This window comes from Oryza sativa, chromosome 5 (genome assembly GCF_034140825.1).
Source record: "Oryza sativa Japonica Group chromosome 5, ASM3414082v1".
Taxonomy (NCBI): Eukaryota; Viridiplantae; Streptophyta; class Magnoliopsida; order Poales; family Poaceae; genus Oryza; species Oryza sativa.
In genome coordinates, this window is record NC_089039.1 from 27,533,950 (window position 1) to 27,556,380 (window position 22,431).

A 22,431-nucleotide genomic window follows, 5' to 3' on the forward strand; every position below is an offset into this window, starting at 1 on the left:
CCTACCAAACGGGGCCAAAATCTTCATTCTAGCCCTTGAATGATCGATTGATAGGCTCAGCTCGACCCAACGACGCATACACTTCATTCTAGGCTTCTAGCAATATATACAGCCACGCAGCGGGGAGGAAGCGAGAGCAAGCGAGTGACGACGCCATATGACATCAAGGGGGTTCGGTGATTAAAATTTCGAACCCCCAGAGCCGGACTTCATTAGCAAGTGTTTACTGTAGCACAATATTGTCAAATCATGGCGCAATTATGTTTAAAAGATCCGTCTCGCAATTTACACATAATATATGTAATTAGCTTTTTTCTATATTTAATACTCCATATATGTTTCCAAATATTTGACGTGAAAAGATGAAAATTTTTTTGTTTGAGAACTAAACATATCCTTCATATACAACCTCAAAAGGGCCGAGTTATTTTTTTAACGAGATAGGAGGGGCTCGGAGTTTAAAACCCCGACTCTCCTTTGACCGGTTTTTTTTTTTTTTTTGCTTTATCCCCTGGTGGCGCGCCTGACAGCGTGCGTTCGCGTTATTGCGGCAAGTTCGTGGCGCAAAACCTACGCCTACGCGTGATACTTGGTGAGTGCACGTACGGCTTCGCTGGCTCGGGAGCAGGCAGCACCGCAGCAGGCGAGCACGTGAGCGCCTCGTGCCCGCACGGCGTCCGCGTTCCCTCGCGCGCGGCAAGCCACACCCGCACCGCACGGCCGCACGCCACGCGCGCGCGCGCTGCGAGTGCGATGGCAATCGGCGATAAGCCGGTCTCGTCGCGTTGTTCCATAGATTAGTTTTCTTTCCAGGCTCATCCGAACAGAAGAAGCTAATCGCTAATTATTGGAATCTCTGAACCGAAACAGCTAATCATGCAGCTCTCTCGGTCAATCACTCGAGCGGAGATCAACGATTTGGGGGGAGTGCTCACTTGGAGCTAGCGTACGTGCAAACGTGTCCGCGACTGCATGCATGATTCAGGCAAGCTTCGACTTGGATCGATCTCAAGACAGGTCATCACTCATCAGGTTGTTCAAAATGCCGGCAAAATAAATTAAGGCTGCTGCAATTCTATCATGACAAGGACTCTTCCTTTTTTTCCCCTGAAAAGTACTGAAACAAATGACGACTCGGCCGAACTAATTAGCATCGCAATCGCTGCAACCATGGCAATACATAGTGCATCTGTGTGCATATGGGCTGGTTGAGTTTGATCGATCGATCGACTCAGCTCGATCCAACGACGCATGCACTTCATTCTAGCTTGCGTACATGCAGCCACCTGTATGATCTGTATCTGTCTATGTAGCTAGTGACTCACCACTTGGACAGCATGAACCTCTGCCTCCCACTACCATCCGAATATCCAGTGTGATGAGGTGATTGTTCCACTCAAATCATATCCACGTATATGTCCCTGTCCTTTCCTTTCACCAAAAATCACTTATATTTGTGCATTCGCGATCGATCCTACTAGCTTCTGCCACGATAGCACATACACAGTCTTGCATATGAAGAGTTAGCTAGCTACTCCCCGTATTTTAATGTATGACGTCGTTGACTTTTTAACCAACGTTTGACTATTCATCTTATTCAAATTTTTTATGCAAATACAAAAATAGTTATGTCATGCTTAAATAACATTTGATAATAAATCAAGTCACAATAAAATAAATAATAATTACATAAATTTTTTAAATAAGACGAAATGTTAAACGTTTGTTAAAAAGTCAACGGTGTCATACATTAAAATACGGAGGGAGTATTTTAAAAGAACATGGAGAAAAAGGGCTGGTTATCTTAAGCTTATCTTCGTTTTTCTGGTCAAGGCAGCTGAGGCACATGCTTGCATTCGTGCATGAATACAGCATGCACATGCGTCCACCCCAATACCTAACGAAGATTATTAATTAATCTGCCTCTTTTTGTGTTTGTTTAAAGTTATCTGGTGACTGGATCCCAAGTTCCAACTGAAAGTCAGTCACATTTCTTTTTTTCTAAAAAAAATACAAACGCATATACACTCACTTGATGAACACACGTGTCTACGTCACCAATATATTTTGAGATTAATGAAGTCATAATAAATATCTCACCGTCCGTCGATGTGTACGACGCCAATCAATTAATGAAGTCATAATAAATATTTCGCTGTCGATGTGTATGACGCCAATCACTAAAAGAATAACGCTACGTCTAGGACTTAAATCCTAATGAACATGTTTATTTTTTTTAAAAAAACTAACTAGCTGAGTATTCACAAAGTGAGTCTCGTTTTTATCAGCTTGCATGATGATTGTTGATATGTTCATCTCTCCAAATTGCACCTACATACTCCCTCCATACTCATAAAGGAAATCGTTTAAGACAGCGATATGGTCTACAAAATACAACTTTGACTTCTTATTTCTATAAAAATATTTATTGAAAAGTGATATATGTATACTTTTATGAAAGTATTTTTCAAGACAAATCTATACATATAATTTTTATATTTTCAAACTTAATAACTTGAGAGTTATTCATGATTTATATTTTCAAGGTTTGGCTTAAACATTATTCTAAACGACTTCCTTTATAAATATGGAGGGAGTAATGCGGATCGATGTTGTTCGGATATTAATATGGTCATACATACATCTATCTGAAAAACAGTATGTATATATGTGTAACTTGCATAAACAGAATACTCCATGCTATATACAGTATATGTTCAACTTCAGTCTTCAGATAATGTGATTGCGACGCAAGGGTAAGCAGACTACAGAATGCAGATTAACATATCCAGGCATGGGTGGAGAGCGCGCACGCCTCACGCCGCCTGAATACTCAATCATTCCATCCCACAATCTGGGCGATACATAATTAAATTAGTAGTATAGCGGAAAGCAGATGGATACCTCGACAGCATCCTTTCGGGGCATGGAAGGGTCAGGCAACCAGAAACCAGTTTGTTGCGATCTGATGCTTCTTCCATTCTGGGACTTGTTTTATGTTTATCTCTCTGAATCTGATCAAGCCCTGAAATGTCATTGACTGCATGGTACGTACGTACGCGTCGTTGGAGGTGACAGAGACCTGCAAGATCAGATTATACTACTACTACTAGATTTTAGTATATATTAGATTATAATTTGTCTCGTCTGATTAACAATGGTTTTAATTACCGGACCGATTTGCTCGATCGGTGCCACGCGCCACACGATTTGTTTTCTATGTGCATGCATGAATTCGTACGGAGCCCAGGCGTAATCTCACAGTTATATATGTTAACCCAGGTGGATTTCAATTGAAAGTTGCTTCAATTCAAAAGTTCAAAACGTGACTGGAAGTTATTCTCGTTCAGTTTTAAGTTTGAGCTGTCAAACTTTTAGTTGCACATTGTACACGAATTTAGGGCTAGTTACAAGTGTATTTTGTTCCATTCCAAAATTACGATTTACAAACAAGACAAATTTTGCTACTGGACATTAAAAAATTGCATAATTTGCTCATAGACATCGAAAAAGGTGTCATGGCTAAAAGACTTTAAAAAACTGATAATTTGTTAGAGTACACTTTCGGCTCAATTGTATTGATAAATTCTTAATGATGATAAGAATGTCCCTAAAGACCACATGCTTTAAACATGATGTTAGAGTAAAAATTTAGAAACCACGAAACTCTAAATTTGCCATCACCCTAAGTACATCACTAGCATACATTATATTCAATCTTAGCTCCAGTCTCAGCTCGAAGCTTTTGACCTTAGGGGCATTCTTGTCTTTTTGAAGAATTCCTCTCTCCAATTGAGCTAAAAGTGTCCCCAGCAAATTACTTTTTTTAAAGTGTCTTTCAGCCGTGACACGTTTTTATGATATTTACCAGTAAATTGCACAAATTTTAAGTGTTATGTAGTAAAATTTGCCTACAAACAATATATGCTTAATTTTCAAGTTGGGCCGGAAGCGAAAGTCATTGGTGTGTGACTGATATACATGGTGATGTGTATAAATATACTCTTTTGCCATAAAATAAACCAATCTAATACTAGATATGATAAATCTACAAGCGAATTATAATTTGTGCCATCTTTTCATACCTACTGGAGTAAGTTTTAGTTTGGACCATATTTATCTAATATCTTCGTTTTGGACTATATAAATTTATTTTATCTTTGTTACCCTTTGAACTACCCTAACGTTTTTATCTAGCCACATCCAATCTCTTCTCTAACAAAGATGTTAACTGCACGTCAACAGAGGATATCATCGGTATGATGGTGCCAATGTGCTTGATGCTAATGCTGTGCTTGTGAAGATACTTTGGGTGGTCAAAACACAAAAATGGAAAAAAAAACCTAATCCAAAATAAAAAAGATTGGAGAAAAATAGATAAAGGATGATCCAATCTAAAACTTGAGGACAAAAACAACAAAAACACAAATTCACTCTAAGATAATGAGAGGGGCTAAAGTTTAATCCCTCTCGTTACCAAGCACCACCTAAATCTTTCGTGGCATCAAGAAAAGAATTAAGAGAGTGGGGGCCCACAAGGCCACGGTGTCCACTCGCTGTTCCACCTCTCATCTCATTGGCTACAAATACAAGCAGCCCACAGAGGCAGAGAGAGGAGCGCACACAGACAAGCGGAGGCGAAAAGTGGCGCATTATTTTATCCGAGCGAGCGAGTCAGACGCGCACGCGGAGCAGCCGCCTCCGCCGCCGCCGACGACGAGGAGGAGGATGGCGACCCCGTTGGCCGACGAGGGCTCGATCGCCGCCGCGGTGATGCCGCGCTCGCCTTCTCCACCGGCCGCCGCCGCGGGGTCGGCGGCCGAGGCGCCGATGCTGATATTCGTCTACTTCCACAAGGCGATCCGCGCGGAGCTGGAGAGGCTGCACGCCGCGGCCGTGCGCCTCGCCACGGAGCGGTCCGGCGACGTGGGGGAGCTCGAGAGGCGGTGCCGCTTCCTCTTCTCCGTCTACAGGCACCACTGCGACGCCGAGGACGCGGTACGTACGGGGTGAATGCCGCCGCCGCGGCCGTAGCCCCTCTCTTACTCTCTCCTCTCTCGCGCGGGATCGCTGTTCCGGCGTTGTTTATGGTAGAATTGCGGGGAGTGACACCATGCGGTGTGTGTTATGCGTGCAGAATTGGGTAGTGTGAGGCTCTGGGTTCGGAAATCGTGGCATTGGTTGGAGGATTTGGGTTGGATTTGTGTTGAATTGAGGTGAAACCAACATTATCTCAAAATGAATGAAGTTTGCAGGCATGGTTGGTTGGTTGTACAACTTAGTTGTGGACACACTGTTATGTTCATGTTGATCTTCTGAGATGCATTTGCATCTACTTAGCCATGTGATTGCGAACAGTATACTGCATTGTTTTTTTTTTATCCTTTTGGTGATGTCCCCATCAGTGGCCTATACTGTCTTAGACTGAATATGCAAAAGTACATGTTAAAATTTCTGAGTCCTGAACATTATGCAATTATGCATCAAAGTCACAGGGTTTCATCTCGGATTACATCGTTAGCTTATGTTAACCGGACTAGTGTAGCCAATATGAACTGCCTACTCATGCAAAGGGTAAATTCTACTCTATTTAAGTTCCTTCAGATTAGTGGCTGAGAGTCAGGAACCAATGAAGGATCCCATCCATTTTTTATTGAAGACTATTCCGTTCCGAACATGAAAAGTTGAATATTGTTCTGCACTGAATGAAAATGAATTTTGCTGGAGTTCACGACAGTTGCTGTGGTATTTCATAGGTAAGGTAGGGTATTTTAGTTCTCTTTGCATTTATGTTGTGCCAGTAGTAAGCTTTTCGGTTCTGCACTGCAAAACTCTTCTATACATAAAGGACTGCACCAGCGTCGTGTTGATTGTTTAGAACATAACACTTACTAGTTTGACTTCTAGCTAATTCTCCCCCAAACCTATAGATTGATATATTTGTGAAACAGTTCCAGACCTTTCTCATAATTCATGATATATAACTATATTGAACGTTTGGGGGGCATAAGATCTGTTTTTTTGATTGCAGGTTATCTTTCCAGCACTTGATATTCGAGTGAAAAATGTAGCAGGCACGTATTCCCTTGAACATAAGGGGGAAAATGATCTGTTTGCACACCTGTTCTCTCTGTTAAAGCTTGATGTGCGGAATGATGATGGTCTTCGGAGGGAACTCGCGTCCTGTACAGGTGCAATTCAAACGTTTATAACCCAACATATGTCCAAGGAAGAAGAGCAGGTTTCCTTTTCCCCTGTTTACTCTGTTAATTCCTTTGTATGTCATTTGTCGAAATAAGACCAACATGCCTTTCTATTTCTCATGAGCAACAATATGAGAGGCGCTGACATGATGCAATAGTCTAATTGGGTGCACTAGAGTTCTATATTAGTATATTGAAATTTATCATATCAAGCTGGCAACTGTTTGATAAAAGTATTTGGAATGATGCTTCTGGATCTATTTTTTATTTGATATATTTAATCTTAGAGATAAGGGGCTACATAAGAGAAGAATATATAGCATCTGTAGTTATGAAGAGTACAGTACAATACAGACCATATAAAGAGCAACTTCATTTCTACATTTGCTTGAAGGTGAGGCCCTGTAGAAAGTTATTTCTTACCAATGTTATGCGCTTCTGCTTATTGGAAGTCTGCTATCTATCCACTTCACAAGTACTTGCTTGCTACTTGGTACTCACCATGCAAGTAGAACGAACTATAGTGCTGACTCCAATTATTTATCTACTCTGTGTGTGTGTGTGTGTGTGTGTGTGTGTGTGTGTGTGTGTGTGTGTGTGTGTGTGTGTGTTTGTCAAGGCTTTGTAATCCAGAAGCCAACTGCAGAATGCTTGAGCATATATAGGCTGGCATTTTTTTATGCTCACCAATTTCTGTGTTCTATATATGACACGGAGCTATCTTGTTATGTGTCTTCACTTGCATTTACTGTTCAAAACTCGGCTTTAAGCAGTATAAGGACATTGAGCTTGCATTGTATATAAGCTTTGATTAAAGTGTTTTTAAGTTTTGATAGCCTAGAGAACTAAATGATAAGCTAAACTATAAAGATCAACATTGGCCGATGATAGTTTCTCAAATGCTGCAGCAATTAATTTAGACCATGTACTTGATGACAATTCCTCATGCACTTTTTAAAATCATACGTATATTATTAATCAGTATATTGGTATATTATGTGTCCTCTATCATTATCAGTTCCTCTCAGCATAGGGCATACAGCTATACACTGTTGGTGTCTAATCATTTCTGAATGTTTCAGGTCTTCCCACTGCTCATTAAGAAGTTTTCACATGAAGAGCAAGCTGATTTAGTCTGGCAATTCTTATGCAGCATCCCTGTCAATATGATGGCAGAGTTCCTTCCATGGCTTGCTACTTCTGTTTCATCTGATGAGCACCAAGATATTCTTAACTGCTTACATAAAATAGTTCCGGACGAGAAACTTCTCCAACAGGTCTCGTGTTGATGCATCGTTTTCTATCAATAATGTTGCCATGCTTTACTTAACTATAGTTTCGAAATTTGTGAAGGTTGTATTTGCGTGGATTGGAGGGGAAGCAGTGAAAACAATATCACATGATTTTTGTAGTCCTTGTTCAAAAAGCAATGTTAGATGCAAGGATGCTATTGATCAAACAGACAAGTATGGATGCTCACATGAGCACTTTAAAACTGGAAAGAGAAAGCGTGCAGAATCTAGTTATAGTCAGCTTGTTATGCATCCAATAGATGAGATTTTGTGTTGGCACAATGCTATCCGAAAAGAATTGAGCGATATAGTAGAAGAAACAAGAAGGATCCAACAATCTGGGGACTTCTCGGATATATCAGACTTTAATGTGAAACTTCAATTTATTGCGGATGTGTGCATCTTCCACAGGTATGTGGCTCTGAATCTCAACTCATGCGCCACTTTGTTTCAAAAGCTTGCATGTAAACACTTTCTTATTCAATGTGCAACATAAGAATTGATTAGCTCTTGTTTCTATCATGTTAAACACATTTACTTCTTCAGTTGTACATTACACAGCTTAGAAGAACATGAGCAATCGAGATACTGGGAAGCACAATAAATGTGTGGTACCAGTTCCCTGCTATAACATATTCTTTGTTTTATGTGGCTAATAGTAGAGCTTACATCTTCTTTTTCAAAAGAACTGGAATTTCTAGAATTGTGGCACAAATATTGATTTTGCCAAGCATAGTGGCCTAGCCGATTTTATATGTTGATCTGCAGTATTGCAGAGGATCAGGTTATATTTCCAGCAGTCAACGATCAAGTGTCCTTTGAGCAGGAGCACGCTGAAGAAGAACGGCGGTTTAATAAATTTAGATGTTTAATTGAACAAATCCAAATAACAGGAGCCAGATCAACAGCAGTGGATTTTTACTCTGAGCTATGTTCACAAGCTGATCAGATAATGGAGAAAATCGAGAGGCACTTCAAAAATGAGGAAACAAAGGTTAGTATTTTAGACATAAACTCTGTAGTTAAGGAGGAATGTTGTCTACTTGGGTCACGTGACCAATGTAGTCTAACATGTAATTCATCTAAATATCCAGGTACTTCCTCAAGCTAGGATTCATTTTTCATCAGAGAAACAAAGGGAACTTTTATATAAGAGTCTCTGTGTCATACCGTTGAAGTTATTGGAGCGTGTTTTACCGTGGTTTGTATCGAAGCTGAATGATCAGGATGCAGAAGCTTTTCTTCAGAATATGTTTTTGGCAGGTTATTTTCCAAGTTTACTATTTTCTTCTTTAAAACACCAGTTTTTTTTTTCCAAAAAAAAAAAATTCTCAACATTTTACTGTTTACTAATATGTTGAACTGAACAGCACCTTCCTCTGAAGCTGCATTGGTCACTCTTCTCTCTGGTTGGGCATGCAAAGGTCGCTCAAAGGGCACCTCTAACTCTGGAAAATTCATATGCTTGACACCAAGGGCACTGAGCAGCCCATTGGATGAAAATGGGTTTAAAGACTGCCAGTTATGTCCATGTTCTTTACAATCAGATATTTGTTCTAGGCCAGCCAAGAAATGGAATGACACAGAATCTAGTAACATAAGCAACTGCTCACAAACGGCTGATATAGCATTGACATGTAAAAACAGACCTTGTCACATTCCTGGGTTAAGGGTAGAAATTAGCAATCTTGCTGTCAATTCGTTTGCTTCTGCAGAGTCCTTCCGATCGCTGTCTCTCAATTATTCTGCTCCTTCATTGTATTCAAGTCTTTTTTCATGGGAGACAGATGCAGCCTTTTCTGGCCCAGATAACATTTCAAGGCCAATTGACACAATATTCAAATTTCATAAGGCAATTCGCAAAGATTTGGAGTTCTTAGATGTGGAATCTAGAAAGCTCATAGATGGGGATGAATCTTCCCTTCGCCAATTCATCGGAAGGTTTCGTTTACTGTGGGGTCTTTATAGAGCACACAGCAATGCTGAAGATGAAATTGTATTTCCTGCTCTTGAATCGAAAGAGACACTGCACAATGTCAGCCACTCATATACTCTTGACCACAAGCAGGAAGAAGAATTATTTAAAGATATATCCACTATTCTTTTTGAGCTTTCACAATTGCATGCTGATTTGAAGCATCCTCTTGGTGGTGCTGATGCAGTTGGAGCGAACCACATTCATCCATATAATAGGATCGATTGGTCCAAAAAGAATAATGAACTTTTGACAAAGCTTCAAGGAATGTGCAAGTCTATCCGGGTTACTCTGTCTAATCATGTCCATAGAGAAGAACTTGAATTGTGGCCACTATTTGATAAACATTTTTCTGTAGAGGAGCAGGATAAGATTGTAGGCCGTATAATTGGAAGTACAGGAGCTGAGGTTCTGCAGTCAATGTTACCCTGGGTTACATCAGCGCTTAGTCTAGATGAACAGAACAATATGCTGGACACATGGAGGCAAGTAACTAAGAATACAATGTTTGATGAATGGCTAAATGAATGGTGGAAGAGATCACCTACTTCTTCTGGCCCTTCAAGCGATGCCTCCCATCCAGAAGGTCTGCTCAATTAATTTCCATCCCATCTCCCCTCTTCAACCACTTCCACCATATTTTAGTTTGCTATGTTATGTAGGCACTCACTGTTTTCCATTTCATAAAATTGTGTCAAAGCTATATCCTTTTCCCCATTGAAGAAACTTCTATCGAGGCCCACTTGTTATATATTGTGTTAGATAAAGGTGTTATCCCTTACAATGGTTATCAACAAATAAGATTGGCCTTCTAATGAGCAACATATAAACTTCATACATTGGTTAGTTTCTGTGTTATCTGAATAAAAATTATCACTAATTGGACAAATGTAGTTGGCCAAAAGGAAATTCGGGAAATGTTCAAAAGCAAAGAAGCTGTAAAATTATATCCATGTATTTGTTGATATGTGATAAGTGATAACACCATGACAACGAGGACTTCCCAATTGATGACTAATTTCAACTGTCCTAGCTAGCGATAGTGCAAATCTATTATGATGTAAATTTGTGATAAAAGAGATTTAGTGAAGTTGGACTTAGCATAAAGGAAGGTAGAATGGTGTTAGAAGAGAGAAAAGTAGTGGGTCTGGGATGTATATTTATGATAAAAGATTAAGCACTACAGTTTTCATGATCAGATTTTGAATTATCTTAACTCTTGTTCTTTGCTTTGGCCTGTAGAAGATCATTTCCAGGAAAAGTTCGATCAGAGTGAACAGATGTTTAAGCCTGGTTGGAAGGACATCTTCCGAATGAACCAGAGTGAGCTTGAGGCTGAGATACGAAAGGTTTCTCGTGATTCTACTCTTGACCCAAGGAGGAAGGCTTATCTAATCCAAAATCTCATGACCAGGTTTCTTATATGAAATTTTCAGAAAACAATTTTAGGATCTTTTCCTACTGTTCCTCCACTACAATATAGGAAGTTATTTTGAATGACTATTGTTTTGCTAATTATATTTTTTCAGCCGCTGGATAGCTGCTCAGCAGAAATCGCCCCAACCTCAGTCAGAAGATCGCAATGGATGTACAGTATTACCTGGATGTTGTCCTTCATACCGAGATCCAGAGAATCAGATTTTTGGCTGTGAGCATTACAAAAGGAAATGCAAACTTGTTGCTGCATGCTGCAATAAACTGTTCACATGCAGGTTTTGTCATGATAAAGTTAGTGACCATACAATGGAAAGGTAAACTCAGTGCAACCATGTTGTCTATTTTTTTGAGATTTACTGCCAATGATACTTCTGTATTGGTCGCAGTAGTAATGTGTTCAATATTCATTTTTAAACACCAAACAACAGACATCAATAAGCATGCAGTGGTTAAAGATTTAACTACAGTTAGAGAACCTTGTGATAAATTTATATCTGTGCAAAACAGTGAGGCAGAATGATTATTTTAGGCATGACTTGTGGCCTTTGTATTGTCCCTTTCGTTCTTCTCTTCATCTGTTGTTTTCCTCCCAAGTAAATGTTTGGTTGAAATGATGCGATGGCCCAAAAAGTTGTCCAATATGAACTTTTCCGTCTTTAGTTTTTTAATCGCTGTATTTGCATGATAGGTGTATACAGAGTTTTAAGAACATGTGAGAGAGGATAGGAGGCAGAAACTCTCCTGTTTTCTATCATATTATGTGTTGGTTGTTATAGCTTTGTTATAATATAAAATGCTAAATGATATTGCTAAGTCTGGGGAGCTGATATGTCAGGAAAGCAACGGTGGAAATGATGTGCATGCAATGCCTGAAAGTTCAACCAGTTGGTCCAAATTGCCAGACCCCTTCTTGCAATGGGCTATCCATGGCAAAGTATTATTGCAGCGTATGCAAGTTTTTTGACGATGAAAGGTAAAAAAAAAAAAAGGACGTGGTTGCTAGTTTTGCTAACTCGGGAGATTGATGGGGTCCAACTTTGCAATGTTTTGGTGACCACGCTAATAGTGAATCTTTTTTCAGGAGTGTGTACCATTGCCCCTTTTGCAATTTGTGTCGTCTTGGGCAAGGATTGGGTATTGATTTTTTCCATTGCATGAAGTGCAACTGTTGCCTGGGCATGAAATTGATAGAGCATAAATGTCGAGAAAAGATGCTAGAGATGAATTGCCCAATCTGCTGCGACTTCCTATTTACATCGAGTGCAGCAGTTAAAGGTCTACCTTGTGGCCATTTCATGCATTCAGCTTGCTTTCAGGTACAATAATCTAGTCGCATTCTGATGCATGGTTTCTTGAGCGATATCTCTTACTGTGAGTAGTGCTGTTCTGACAAGTTTGTAAATTTCAGGCGTACACCTGTAGTCACTACACCTGCCCAATCTGCTCTAAATCCTTGGGAGATATGACAGTAAGCTACACCACTTAAATAACATTTTTTTTCATTCACCATAGATTATATTTTCTCCAACTCCATATTTTTACCATACACAGAACAGCTTGTAAAAAATTCCGTTCTTCTGATTCAGTAGTGCAGTTAATGTATGTTCTTTAAATCGCGTTTCTCTGCAGGTATACTTTGGCATGCTTGATGGCTTGCTGGCCGCAGAAGAGCTTCCTGAGGAATACCGGGACCGGTGCCAGGTAAATTATTCTCCTATTCCTAGTTAAAAAAATTTCAGTGGCTGGGGTATACCGTTTGATATGATTGATTGTTCCAGGATATACTTTGTAACGATTGTGAAAGAAAAGGAAGGTCTCGGTTCCATTGGCTGTATCACAAATGCGGCTTCTGCGGTTCATATAACACTAGAGTTATCAAGATTGATAGAGCTGATTGTTCAACATCAGATTAACCAGGCGAGATTTTCCCTCTCATATTCGAAATTCCTTTTGAATATATATATTGTTGTAAATATACATCAACTTAAAGAAATCCATGCGTCATGCGTGCTCTTGTGTGTTGCTGCGATTAACAAGTCATAGGAGATGCTAATGGTGGGCGCTTATGAAATTGTGTCACAGTCTAAGGTGCGCACAATCTCTAGTTTAATATTCGGGGATGTTTGGTAAATTGGTAGAGCTTTCAGCTTCCGGGGCCAAATTCTTTAGAGAATCAAGAGAAGCCCAACCAAATGGGCACAAAGGGTGTTAGTTCCCAGGGGATTGGTGGCATGTGGGGCAACAAAATTGTTGGTACCCAAATATGGAAGTGACCACTGAGGCTCCTTTGAAATGCAGGGATGGTAAAACATGAATAGAAAAAAATAGACTGCAACAAATGAAAAGTACATGAATGATTATTTGGCTAGAGCTTGAAAAGGAATGGGATAAGAGAGATGGATGCAAAGGAAATTTTGTAAGAGATTTAACTTGTGCTAACTCTCCTCTAAAATCTCTATGGGCCTCATCGTTTGGCATATTCATATGCTTATCAGCCAAAATTTGAATTTTCAACGTTAAATTTAGAGCTGATTTTAGGGTTTTTTCATCGAAGTTTATTTTTCAGCCTTTGCTTTTAGATCGCTAAGAACACATATATAAAAGTTTTATTCACAAATTGATTTTCGTTTGTAAATATGCCATTTGGCATATTCAGAAAATATGCCAACCGATGCGGCTGTATGCATCTTTGTTATCAATTCTAAAGAAATTTCATGGGTGTCAACTGTCAATCCTTTGTTCCAGAGTAAAAAAAAACAACAACAAATCATTTAGAATTCAATCGCTGCATAAACATGAACAGCTGGGATAGATTCCTTGTGCGCAAACCTTCCCACTTGGTTAAAACTAAAGTCGCGTACGGCAACGAGCCGATCCGCATCGGCCCAGCCGGTCTTGGACCCCCCACCGCCGTGGCACGGGCAATCAGCACGCGATCACCGATTGGATGCATTGGCATCAGCCGCCACTGGATCGCGTTAGCGCGCGGTGGGCACCCACTGCCCAGCCCATCATGCATCATCGCATCTGGCCGCCAGGCACGGCCGCACGGTACGTACAGGCCGCCTTTGTCATCTTCACGTGTAAGCGTCGCGTCGCGTGGCGCCTAGCCTGGCGCCTCAGTGATCGCCCCCTCACGGCCTCACTCGGTCACTCCCGGTCAACCCCCACGGCAATCTCATCCCTCGCCTTTGTCACCGCACGCAACGCACACGGCAAAAATGACCAAACTTGTAACATATAATTTCACCATATTGCTACGAAATCATCATCATCACGTCACAAACGCCTCAACATATCCATCCCGATCTCGGCCACCAGCTCTTGGAGCAGATCCCGTTCGATCTGGGCACCAATCTCAAACGCCTCGTGCAGGACATCCACGCCGATCTCCACCCCCGAGTGCTGGACGTCGCTCGCGATCAGCTCATCCACCTCCTTCCCGGCCATGCCGCTGCACCTCGCGATCTCCCTGTCCACCTGAGCAGCCAGCCTCTCCTCGGGGCAGATCAGGGGAACCCTCGAGAACGACCTGTATCCTGAGTCGCAGAACTGGGTGAACAGCGAGTCCAAGCACTCCATGACGGAATCGAACGCGAGGCTTCCCAGCGGGCTCCTGCTCTTCTCCCCTTCTGTGGCCTTGACGACGCCGGCGTTGAAGCTGAACCCGTTCTTCTTCTTCTTCTTCTTCTTCGTGGAGCTTGTGGTGGTCACGGTGGTCAGAGCAGACTCGAATGTCTTGACAAGGAACGCCTTGAATGGTGCCTTTGATGTCCGTGGAGGAGTAGTAGAAGTAGACCGGCGAACGTTTGTTAGTAGCAGCTCAACAGTTGCTGCAACCTCTCCAGGGTGTATCAGGTTGCTGCTGTCTTGGCCAAAATTAGTTTCAGAGCACCTGGAGTTTCTTTTGTTAGTTCCATCTTGTTGCATTGTGCAATTCTCCGAGCGGCGTCGGTCTCTGAATCCAGCTTCTGATGCTGGCAGTGGTTGGAAAAGCATGAAAGGGTCAGCATGCAACTAAAAAAACTGTGACTTAACTATACGATTTTTTTGTGTTTATAGTGTTTTGTCACAAGAGATCGTAGTAACAAACTACTTGTAAACAACCTAACCAACAATTAGTCAATGCACTTAAACAAAGGTCCCTTACCTGCAGTTTTGAGCAGGCTCCCAGAAAAGCACTCATCATCTGCATAATAAGATGGATCGCTAGCATTTGTAGTAACCTGCAGATGATGACAGCCAAAGATATTCATCAGAGAAGAATGACCCTTGCAGTTTTGATGAGAATTAACTCGGTATTGCACCATGATAGAGAACAGGAAAAACCAAAATTACTGACCTCATGCTTTTTATGAGTTTCACGCAATTTACCACTTCTAGGAACCTCTCTGAAGCCAAAAGTCAGACTGTCCAGAAAGTTACACTGCCATAGAAATTCATCACTTGGAGATTCTTCCATTACATTGATAGCACTCGTCTTTCGAAACAATGAAGACATTACTCTGTCGTCCAGAATTTCTCTGTTTCTCAACTCATTTCGATTAAAGCACACTGATTCTGCACTTTCCAGACTTGATATGCCTTGTAAAGCTTCACTCAAGACCAATTCCCTTTCTGAAGAAATATTTTGGCAGTCCCTACGATAGTCTCTCTTAGGACAAGAACCAGTTGGAGATCCCAGAACAACACTATCTGATCCTTTAGTATGACCATTCAGCAAAGCGAGGACAGCCTTTCTCGGTGAATTAGAAGAGATGGAAATGATGCCTGAGTTGTTACCCCTAGAAGCAATGCGTGACTCTACCTTTCTCCGCGAGTCATTCCTTACAGAGTTTGGACTGGTAGACTTTGGCTTCTCACTAACTAACCCTGCACCTTTTGCAATTATCATGTCTTTCTCTGTAGCTTTCAGTGTTGCAGTCTTTGATATCTGTTTATTAGAACAATCACCATGCAGGCCACTGGTTCGGTGACATTTTGTGCTCAAGTTCCTGTTCTCCGCACTACCATGTGGCATGCCGATTTTATCCTTTACTTTTCCTTTGGACCTCAAAGATGCACTGTTGTTCATACCTCTGTTTGAACAGACAAAGTCATTGGCTGTGTTTGCCACATTTTGCTCCTTAGCTCTATGTTTCTGCCTTTGGACCATATGCCCTGTATCTGCTGCTCTATAAGTTTCAGGCAATGCATTCTGCTTCAGATTGTTCTGTTTAAGAGGTCTACAATCAACATTCTCTCGGGATATGTTTTTCGGCTGTATTTTTTGGACACCTTGACTTGAAACAAGGACATCATCTGATGTTCTCTGACCACTGTCCTTAAATCCGTTCCTCTGACCCTTATGGTTTCCTTCAGATTGTGCTTGACATGATATGTTCTGGTTTGGCCTCCTAACAGAAACATTCCTCATAGTATCCTCTTCGGACCACTGATTGGAAGTAGAATTGTGCAGAGAGGTGGCTCCTACATTTTGAGCACCTGACCTTGATGCATCAACATCACACATTTCTCTTGCGAATTGATCGGAGAAATCGTGCATGGCTTCAGCAGCACTCTGCACATCACTGCTGTTGCATCTATACTCGAGGCGCGCTTGCCTCCGAGCCTGATGGTGGTGCCTGGATTGTAAACCGGGTTCCAGGACCTTGACTGCTGCTTCAATCAGCCTAACCTTGTTCCTGCTTGAAACTGATCTTGGACTCTTAATAGGTGAGGCTAACTTGTGTGCTGCATGCTTCCGTGACCACACCGGCTGCGCATCTGCATCGAGCTGATTGCCATTGTCATGCCGGCCATCTCTGATATGCCCTGGCTTTTGTTGCTTCTGATGCGAGTTGTATATGCTTCCATAGGAGCATTCACTCCGGTGACCACCAAGCTCGGAGGCATCCATGGTTTTTACTGCCTTTTGATGGCTGGTGGCTGGCATTGCGCTGAGCCCCATTAGCCTGGCTACCACACCCGGTGTGCACATTTCACTGCTTTTGTTGTCTTGGCCAGGAGGTGGCAAGCGAGTGGTAACTTCATTTGGATAGTATGGAGCATCAAGCTGAAGGAAAATAGTACAAGGTGAGCCAGCAACTTAGCATTCTAAAAATAAATAACAAAGGTGAAAAGGAGGTAAAAAGGGATCAAGAAATGTTAATGTAAAGCTAAAGCTAAAGTGTTAAAAACTCCATTTCTGAAAAGGCACCGGAAAAACTTTCCTAGGTCAAGAAAGCTAAGAAATCTGAATGTAAAGCTAATTGTTTAACTGATTTTTTTAACAAGAGAAAAAAAAGAGGCTTCATAGCACAAAATATTGGCTTAAAGGGGAAGAAAAAAGAGAGCTTTTTTGGGCATATTCTTTGGAAAATTCAACTAGATCTCATAAAGAATCAACAAACAATTGTAGCTTTACAACGAGATGCTAAAAGAAAAGGAGAAAAGTACCATACCAGCAGAGTCCTCATCTTGGCCGCCGGCGTCTTCTCGCCGCCGGCAGGTGGTCTCCCAGGCGAGAACTTCTGTGTGCGCACTGAAACAGAAATGGCAGTACAATCCATTCAGAAAAAAACCAGAAATGGTTCAAAAGCCAATTGAACACATCTGATTTGCACAATCCAGGAAGAAGAATAATAAGAAGAAGAAGCCTGAACAGTGTACTACTACCATCCTTGCAATCTCACCTGGGGGAAGCAGCTTGGTCTTCTTGGAGGACGAGGAGAAGAGCTTCTTCTTGGCGAGCATCTGGAACAGCGACGCCACGCACGACGTCGCCGGCTTCTGCCGCTCGACGATCGCCAGGCTGTTGCCGCCGCCGCCGCTCGCCGCGGTGGCGGAGCTGCCGCCTTTCATGCCTCCACCGCTCCACACGCACACGCCCACAAGAACAAGAAATTCAAACTCAAAAATCTTTCAAAGCCTCTTCTTGCTTCCCCTCTCTCTATCTCTCTCTCTCTCTCTTGCCGTTTCTTATGAGCGAATAAATGCAACAAATCCTGGAAAACCAGTCGCTTCAACTCTTTCTCCGGATAGGCATTAATTGCCACATCAAATTCTTCATGACTTTGCGACAATGCCTTTGCAGCAACAACAGCTCGAGAAAGAACTATGGCTTATGGCCAAATGCTAGAGAACAAAAAGGAGAAGACTACTGTGGCAGCAGCACTCCAACTCTTGCTCAAGACATGACTAATGCATGCCATTATTCCTCTTCCTACACATAGAACCGGAATGGATCAACACTCATCCTGAATGTTCTTGTATCTACTCCTGTTTGTGAACTCTTCTAAAAAATGAAATGCTATAATAAACCTTGAGAAGAAAATATTTGGGGATGAATCTAGAGCAAGTGGGCGATGACTGGATGAGCCAAATGGTGGAGTTGGAGACTGGGGAGGAGGGGGTCCGGGAGAAAAAGAGAGGGGCTTTTGGGTGGCAATCGGAGAGGAAGAGACATCTCAAGCTGCTTTTGTTTCTTTTTTTTTTATGTGTATGTCATGGGTAGCTGGCTGGCTGGCTGTGCCAGGTTTTCTCGGCTTTCTTTGCTGATCTCTCCTTTTTTGTTTGCTTCCTTGGCCGTCTAGCTGTACTTTTAGGGTTCTTCTTGGAGTTTGCACTTTGGAGTTTGGACTGGTCTAATCGGAAGTGATTAGTATTAGTACTCCTGTAAAAAAAAGATAATGTAAATTTTAGAGACGAACCTAGATAATTTATCTTTAGAAGTTACTCCCTCCATTAAAAAAAAAAGTAAATCTAGTACTGGATGTGACATATTTTGTATAATGGATTTGGACATATGTATGTCCAGATTTGTTGTATTAGGATGTGTCACATCTAGTACATTGGTTTTTTATAGGATTGAGGGAGTAGCTTTTTCTAATACAGAGGGAGTATCCTCGATACCGTTTCATATGAATCTTCCAAGTATTTTTTTAGAAATATGAAAAAAAAATCCATATCTCACAACGGCCCCTAAAAGTCTAAGATGAACGAGTAAAGAAACTATACATTTTTTGTGGAAAAATTCTGCTTGGAGTAGTTGCCCACTTTCATTTCCTAGCTGTCATTGTTGGTATGTTTGATTGTATACGGCTGAGGCTAAGTAGATTCTAAGCAAGAAAAAGGGAAATAATGTTGCTGTCTTGTTGGATGGTAACAGTAGTTGCACGACCAGATTGTAACATTCTACTTACCAAAACAAGGCAATCTCTGTATAGTACTTAATTAGAATCACCGTGTCTATTATCTAGCACTCCCAGATTCAGGCTTTGTACTGACAGAGCTGGTGTATCTACCTTTTGGTTGATGTTTAGTTGTGGGGTCAAAGCAAAGAGAAGCAAGGTTGTTGCATACGGGCAGCTCAAGTAAACTGAAGTAGAAAGTCTAGTATACTTTGTACTCCCTCCATTCAAAAAACCTTAATTCCTGGGTTTCCGTGTCTAACATTTGACCGTCCGTCTTATTTAAAAAAATTATAAAAAAATTAAAAAGATAAGTCATACATAAAGTATTATTTATGTTTTATCATCTAACAATAATAAAAATACTAATTATAAAAAAATCATATAAGACGGACGGTCAAATGTTGGATATGAAAACCCAAGAATTGAGTCTTTTTGGACGGAGGGAGTACTGCTGATTAGGACAAGGTGACATTTGGACAGTTTCACAGTATTGTTTTCTCCTTCTGTCCGTCAGTTTGAAATGGATGGTACTCCTAATCTACATATATGACCCAGACAAGTGTTACACTTTTCAAATGCGCCTAGTGTTTCGTAATGGCAGATTTAGTACGATATCTTGAGACTCTAGCGTCAAATTGTACAAGACAACAAAGAAGAAGCTGACATTTTTTAGTTATGAGACGGCTGAACTTGAGTGCTGAGCCCACTAGTATACTTGTAAATCAAATCTGCAAGTGGACAAATACAAAAGATTTCAAGACCAGTTAGTCAAATGCAACCGTATCAATAAATTTTTAAGTCTTATGGAAGGACATTCTTGGGTATATCGTTGACTGCTAGAGCTATTCTTGGACATTCTTGGAGTAAGTAGCAAAGATTAGCTCCTAAATTGCCATTCAGTTCATCAAAGCGTAAACCGCACTCCGGAAGGAGGAAACACTATCTCACGTGATTCGAGAAATTTCCACTCGGCTATAAAAAAAATCGTGGCTTATTCAATAAACCTGATAAAAGTTGGCTTATTGTACTGTGACACGGTATTAACAAATTATTATTCAATAAACCTGATAAAAGATTGCAAGAGCATATGATGATATTCATGTCAATTACCACCTAGTTGTTGATCGTTGGTAAATTTAGTTCATGTTCTTTCTTATGTTGTTTTCGACATCGATACAATCTATAATACATATGTTTGATTATTATTATTTTCCTAATTACATATTTGCAAAAATAATAAAACATTTATAACCTTGTGGAAGTGGTTTTCATGATAAATCTATTAACATCCTTTTTACATATTAAATTTTAATATTTTAAATGTATAACTCCCTCAATTCTATAATATAAGGTATAACCATTTTTTTCAGGTGTTTTGTAATATAAGACGTGCATGTATGCCTTCAATTAATTAACACATCTTCTCCAGTTCCACTATATTATTATTATTTTTAAATCCTTCACCCTCAAGATATCTAATTCTATTAGATGCATGCATTATATTTATTAGGATGATCCAAACTAGAAGATGATAATAATTGTTTATTGATTTTTAGGTTAAGGGTAGTTGTGTCTTATATTTTAAAATGGGGGAGTAATGGTTTATTAAGAATCTAAGGTTTGACTTCACGGGTTGCATCATCATCTACTCCCTCCGTCCTAAAAAAAGACAAACCCCGGTTTCCGTGTCCAACGTTTGACCGTCCGTCTTATTTGAAAAAAATATGAAAAAAATTAAAAAGATAAATCACGCATAAAGTATTAATCATGTTTTATCATATAAAAACAATGAAAATACTAATTATAAAAAAATTCATATTAGACGGATAGTCAAACGTTGGCACGAGAACCCACGGTTTGTCTTTTTTTTTTTTGGACGGAGGGAGTAACTAATAACACGTCATATTTCAGTTTGACTAATATGCCTGCTGGAAAGGCTAAGCTCTCCCACGGCCCCACCCGTCCAGTTCCAGGCTCTCAGAGATCACTCATCCTAACAGCAAAATTGAATCAACTGTACTATCTCGGGATATACCTACCGGGAGATGTATATCCCAGCCTCTCTCGGATCCTTATCCCAGTTGCAGCAAAGCGTACAAAAAGAGTACCACGTACCATTAAGTACTCCACAGTGGAATGAGGCAAACAAACAGCCTGGCCAAACAGAGGACCTCCAACACTCGCCATGGTCCCAGAGCACCAACACTCCTCCTTTACAGGCCCACCTTCAGTCTGACCTGCAGATACGAGCAAACTGTTCCTCTGTGCCATATCCATGGACCATCCAAAGGTACGCGGTAGTTCTGCAAAAAGAAATGCTACTGGAGTAGTAGTAAAAGTAAAAACCACTAAGACTATTTTTTCTCAAATATATCTCATATTAATATTTACCTATTCAAAACCACATCATTACAAGTACTTTTATACTACGCGATGTGCCATTTTCTACACACTGGACACTATTGGACCCACGTGCAAGCATGTACCCCTGAAAATCAATCATATCTACGAAACTGGACACACGTGCGTTCAGATTCATAGCTAGAAATTCTTTTTTTTTTATAGAGTAGTATTTTTCTATCACCCAAAATACCCCGCTACGTATCTTGTCTCTCACCTCATTGATATGTGAGCCTTACATGTCATCCCAACTCAATCATCTCCTACAGTAAGGTAGCGGCATCCTCATTGGATGACACACTCATGGCGAGATACATGCTCCCTTGCAGATGGAAGACAGACGGGAATGGACACAAGACGGGCGAGAATGGTGAGGTCCGCCACCACTAGCGTAACATGTTTCCTCGGGCAACTACCGCACGACAAGTGCGATGGTGACTTCGTCAGCCTGTTCCCCGCTACGGCTCTCATCGCTCGGACTCACTTGATGTTGGCTCGCTCACCGTCTACCTCATGCCATGATGGTCATGGATCTATCGCCGTGGTTGTCTCCCTCGACGTTGGTTTGTCCATCGTCCCGTTTCCCGTTGCTCTTGCTCTGCCTCTCCAACGTGGATCTATTTGTAAAATATTTTTTTTTGAAAATGGCCAAAATATAAGTATTTTTTTATATAAATAGATCTTTGGTGCCAAAGTAGTTGGCGTCGAGGAACTATTTATAAGGAAAAAATATTTATATGTTGGCTCTTTTTTAAAAAAAATATTTACAAATAGGATCTCGTTGTCAATCTTTTTTTGCGCTGACCCCTCTATATTTTGTTTGCTGGGGATGTAAGGGTGTTGGTGCTAGTGTCGTTGTGTCGTTGGTTTAGAGACGTTGAACTTTAACAACAACATAAAAAAAAGGGTATATTCTTAAAATAAGTTTATCTATGGATCCATTTATAAAA

The 22,431-nt window shown here is 40.8% G+C and overlaps 2 protein-coding genes across 6 annotated transcripts; one reads left to right on the top strand and one right to left on the bottom strand.

The window, feature by feature from the left end:
- Positions 1–4,612: 4,612 nt before the first annotated feature.
- Positions 4,613–22,402, top strand: LOC4339530 (zinc finger protein BRUTUS). 5 transcript variants are annotated; one of them, XM_066310509.1, is made up of 15 exons: positions 4,613–4,998; positions 6,032–6,241; positions 7,286–7,480; positions 7,557–7,906; positions 8,264–8,489; positions 8,590–8,758; positions 8,866–10,056; positions 10,716–10,884; positions 11,000–11,221; positions 11,743–11,880; positions 11,989–12,223; positions 12,316–12,375; positions 12,537–12,608; positions 12,686–12,824; positions 21,811–22,402. In XM_066310509.1, the coding sequence occupies exons 1-14, from the start codon at positions 4,729–4,731 to the stop codon at positions 12,818–12,820; spliced, it is 3,642 nt and encodes a 1,213-aa protein (XP_066166606.1). In that variant the 5' UTR covers positions 4,613–4,728; the 3' UTR covers positions 12,821–12,824; positions 21,811–22,402. The 5 variants fall into 5 exon arrangements, with proteins under 5 accessions (XP_066166606.1, XP_015639096.1, XP_015639097.1 ...); XM_015783610.3 differs by lacking the exon at positions 21,811–22,402 and having other exon boundaries at positions 10,713–10,884; positions 12,686–12,940; XM_015783611.3 differs by lacking the exon at positions 21,811–22,402 and having other exon boundaries at positions 12,686–12,940.
- On the bottom strand, positions 14,130–18,352 carry LOC4339531 (uncharacterized). The gene is made up of 5 exons (XM_015783613.3): positions 17,582–18,352; positions 17,351–17,430; positions 15,250–16,962; positions 15,058–15,133; positions 14,130–14,884 (listed from the first exon to the last, which is right to left on the bottom strand). Exons 1-5 carry the CDS (start codon positions 17,748–17,750, stop codon positions 14,187–14,189), a joined length of 2,736 nt encoding a protein of 911 aa, XP_015639099.1. The 5' UTR covers positions 17,751–18,352; the 3' UTR covers positions 14,130–14,186.
- Positions 22,403–22,431: the final 29 nt, after the last annotated feature.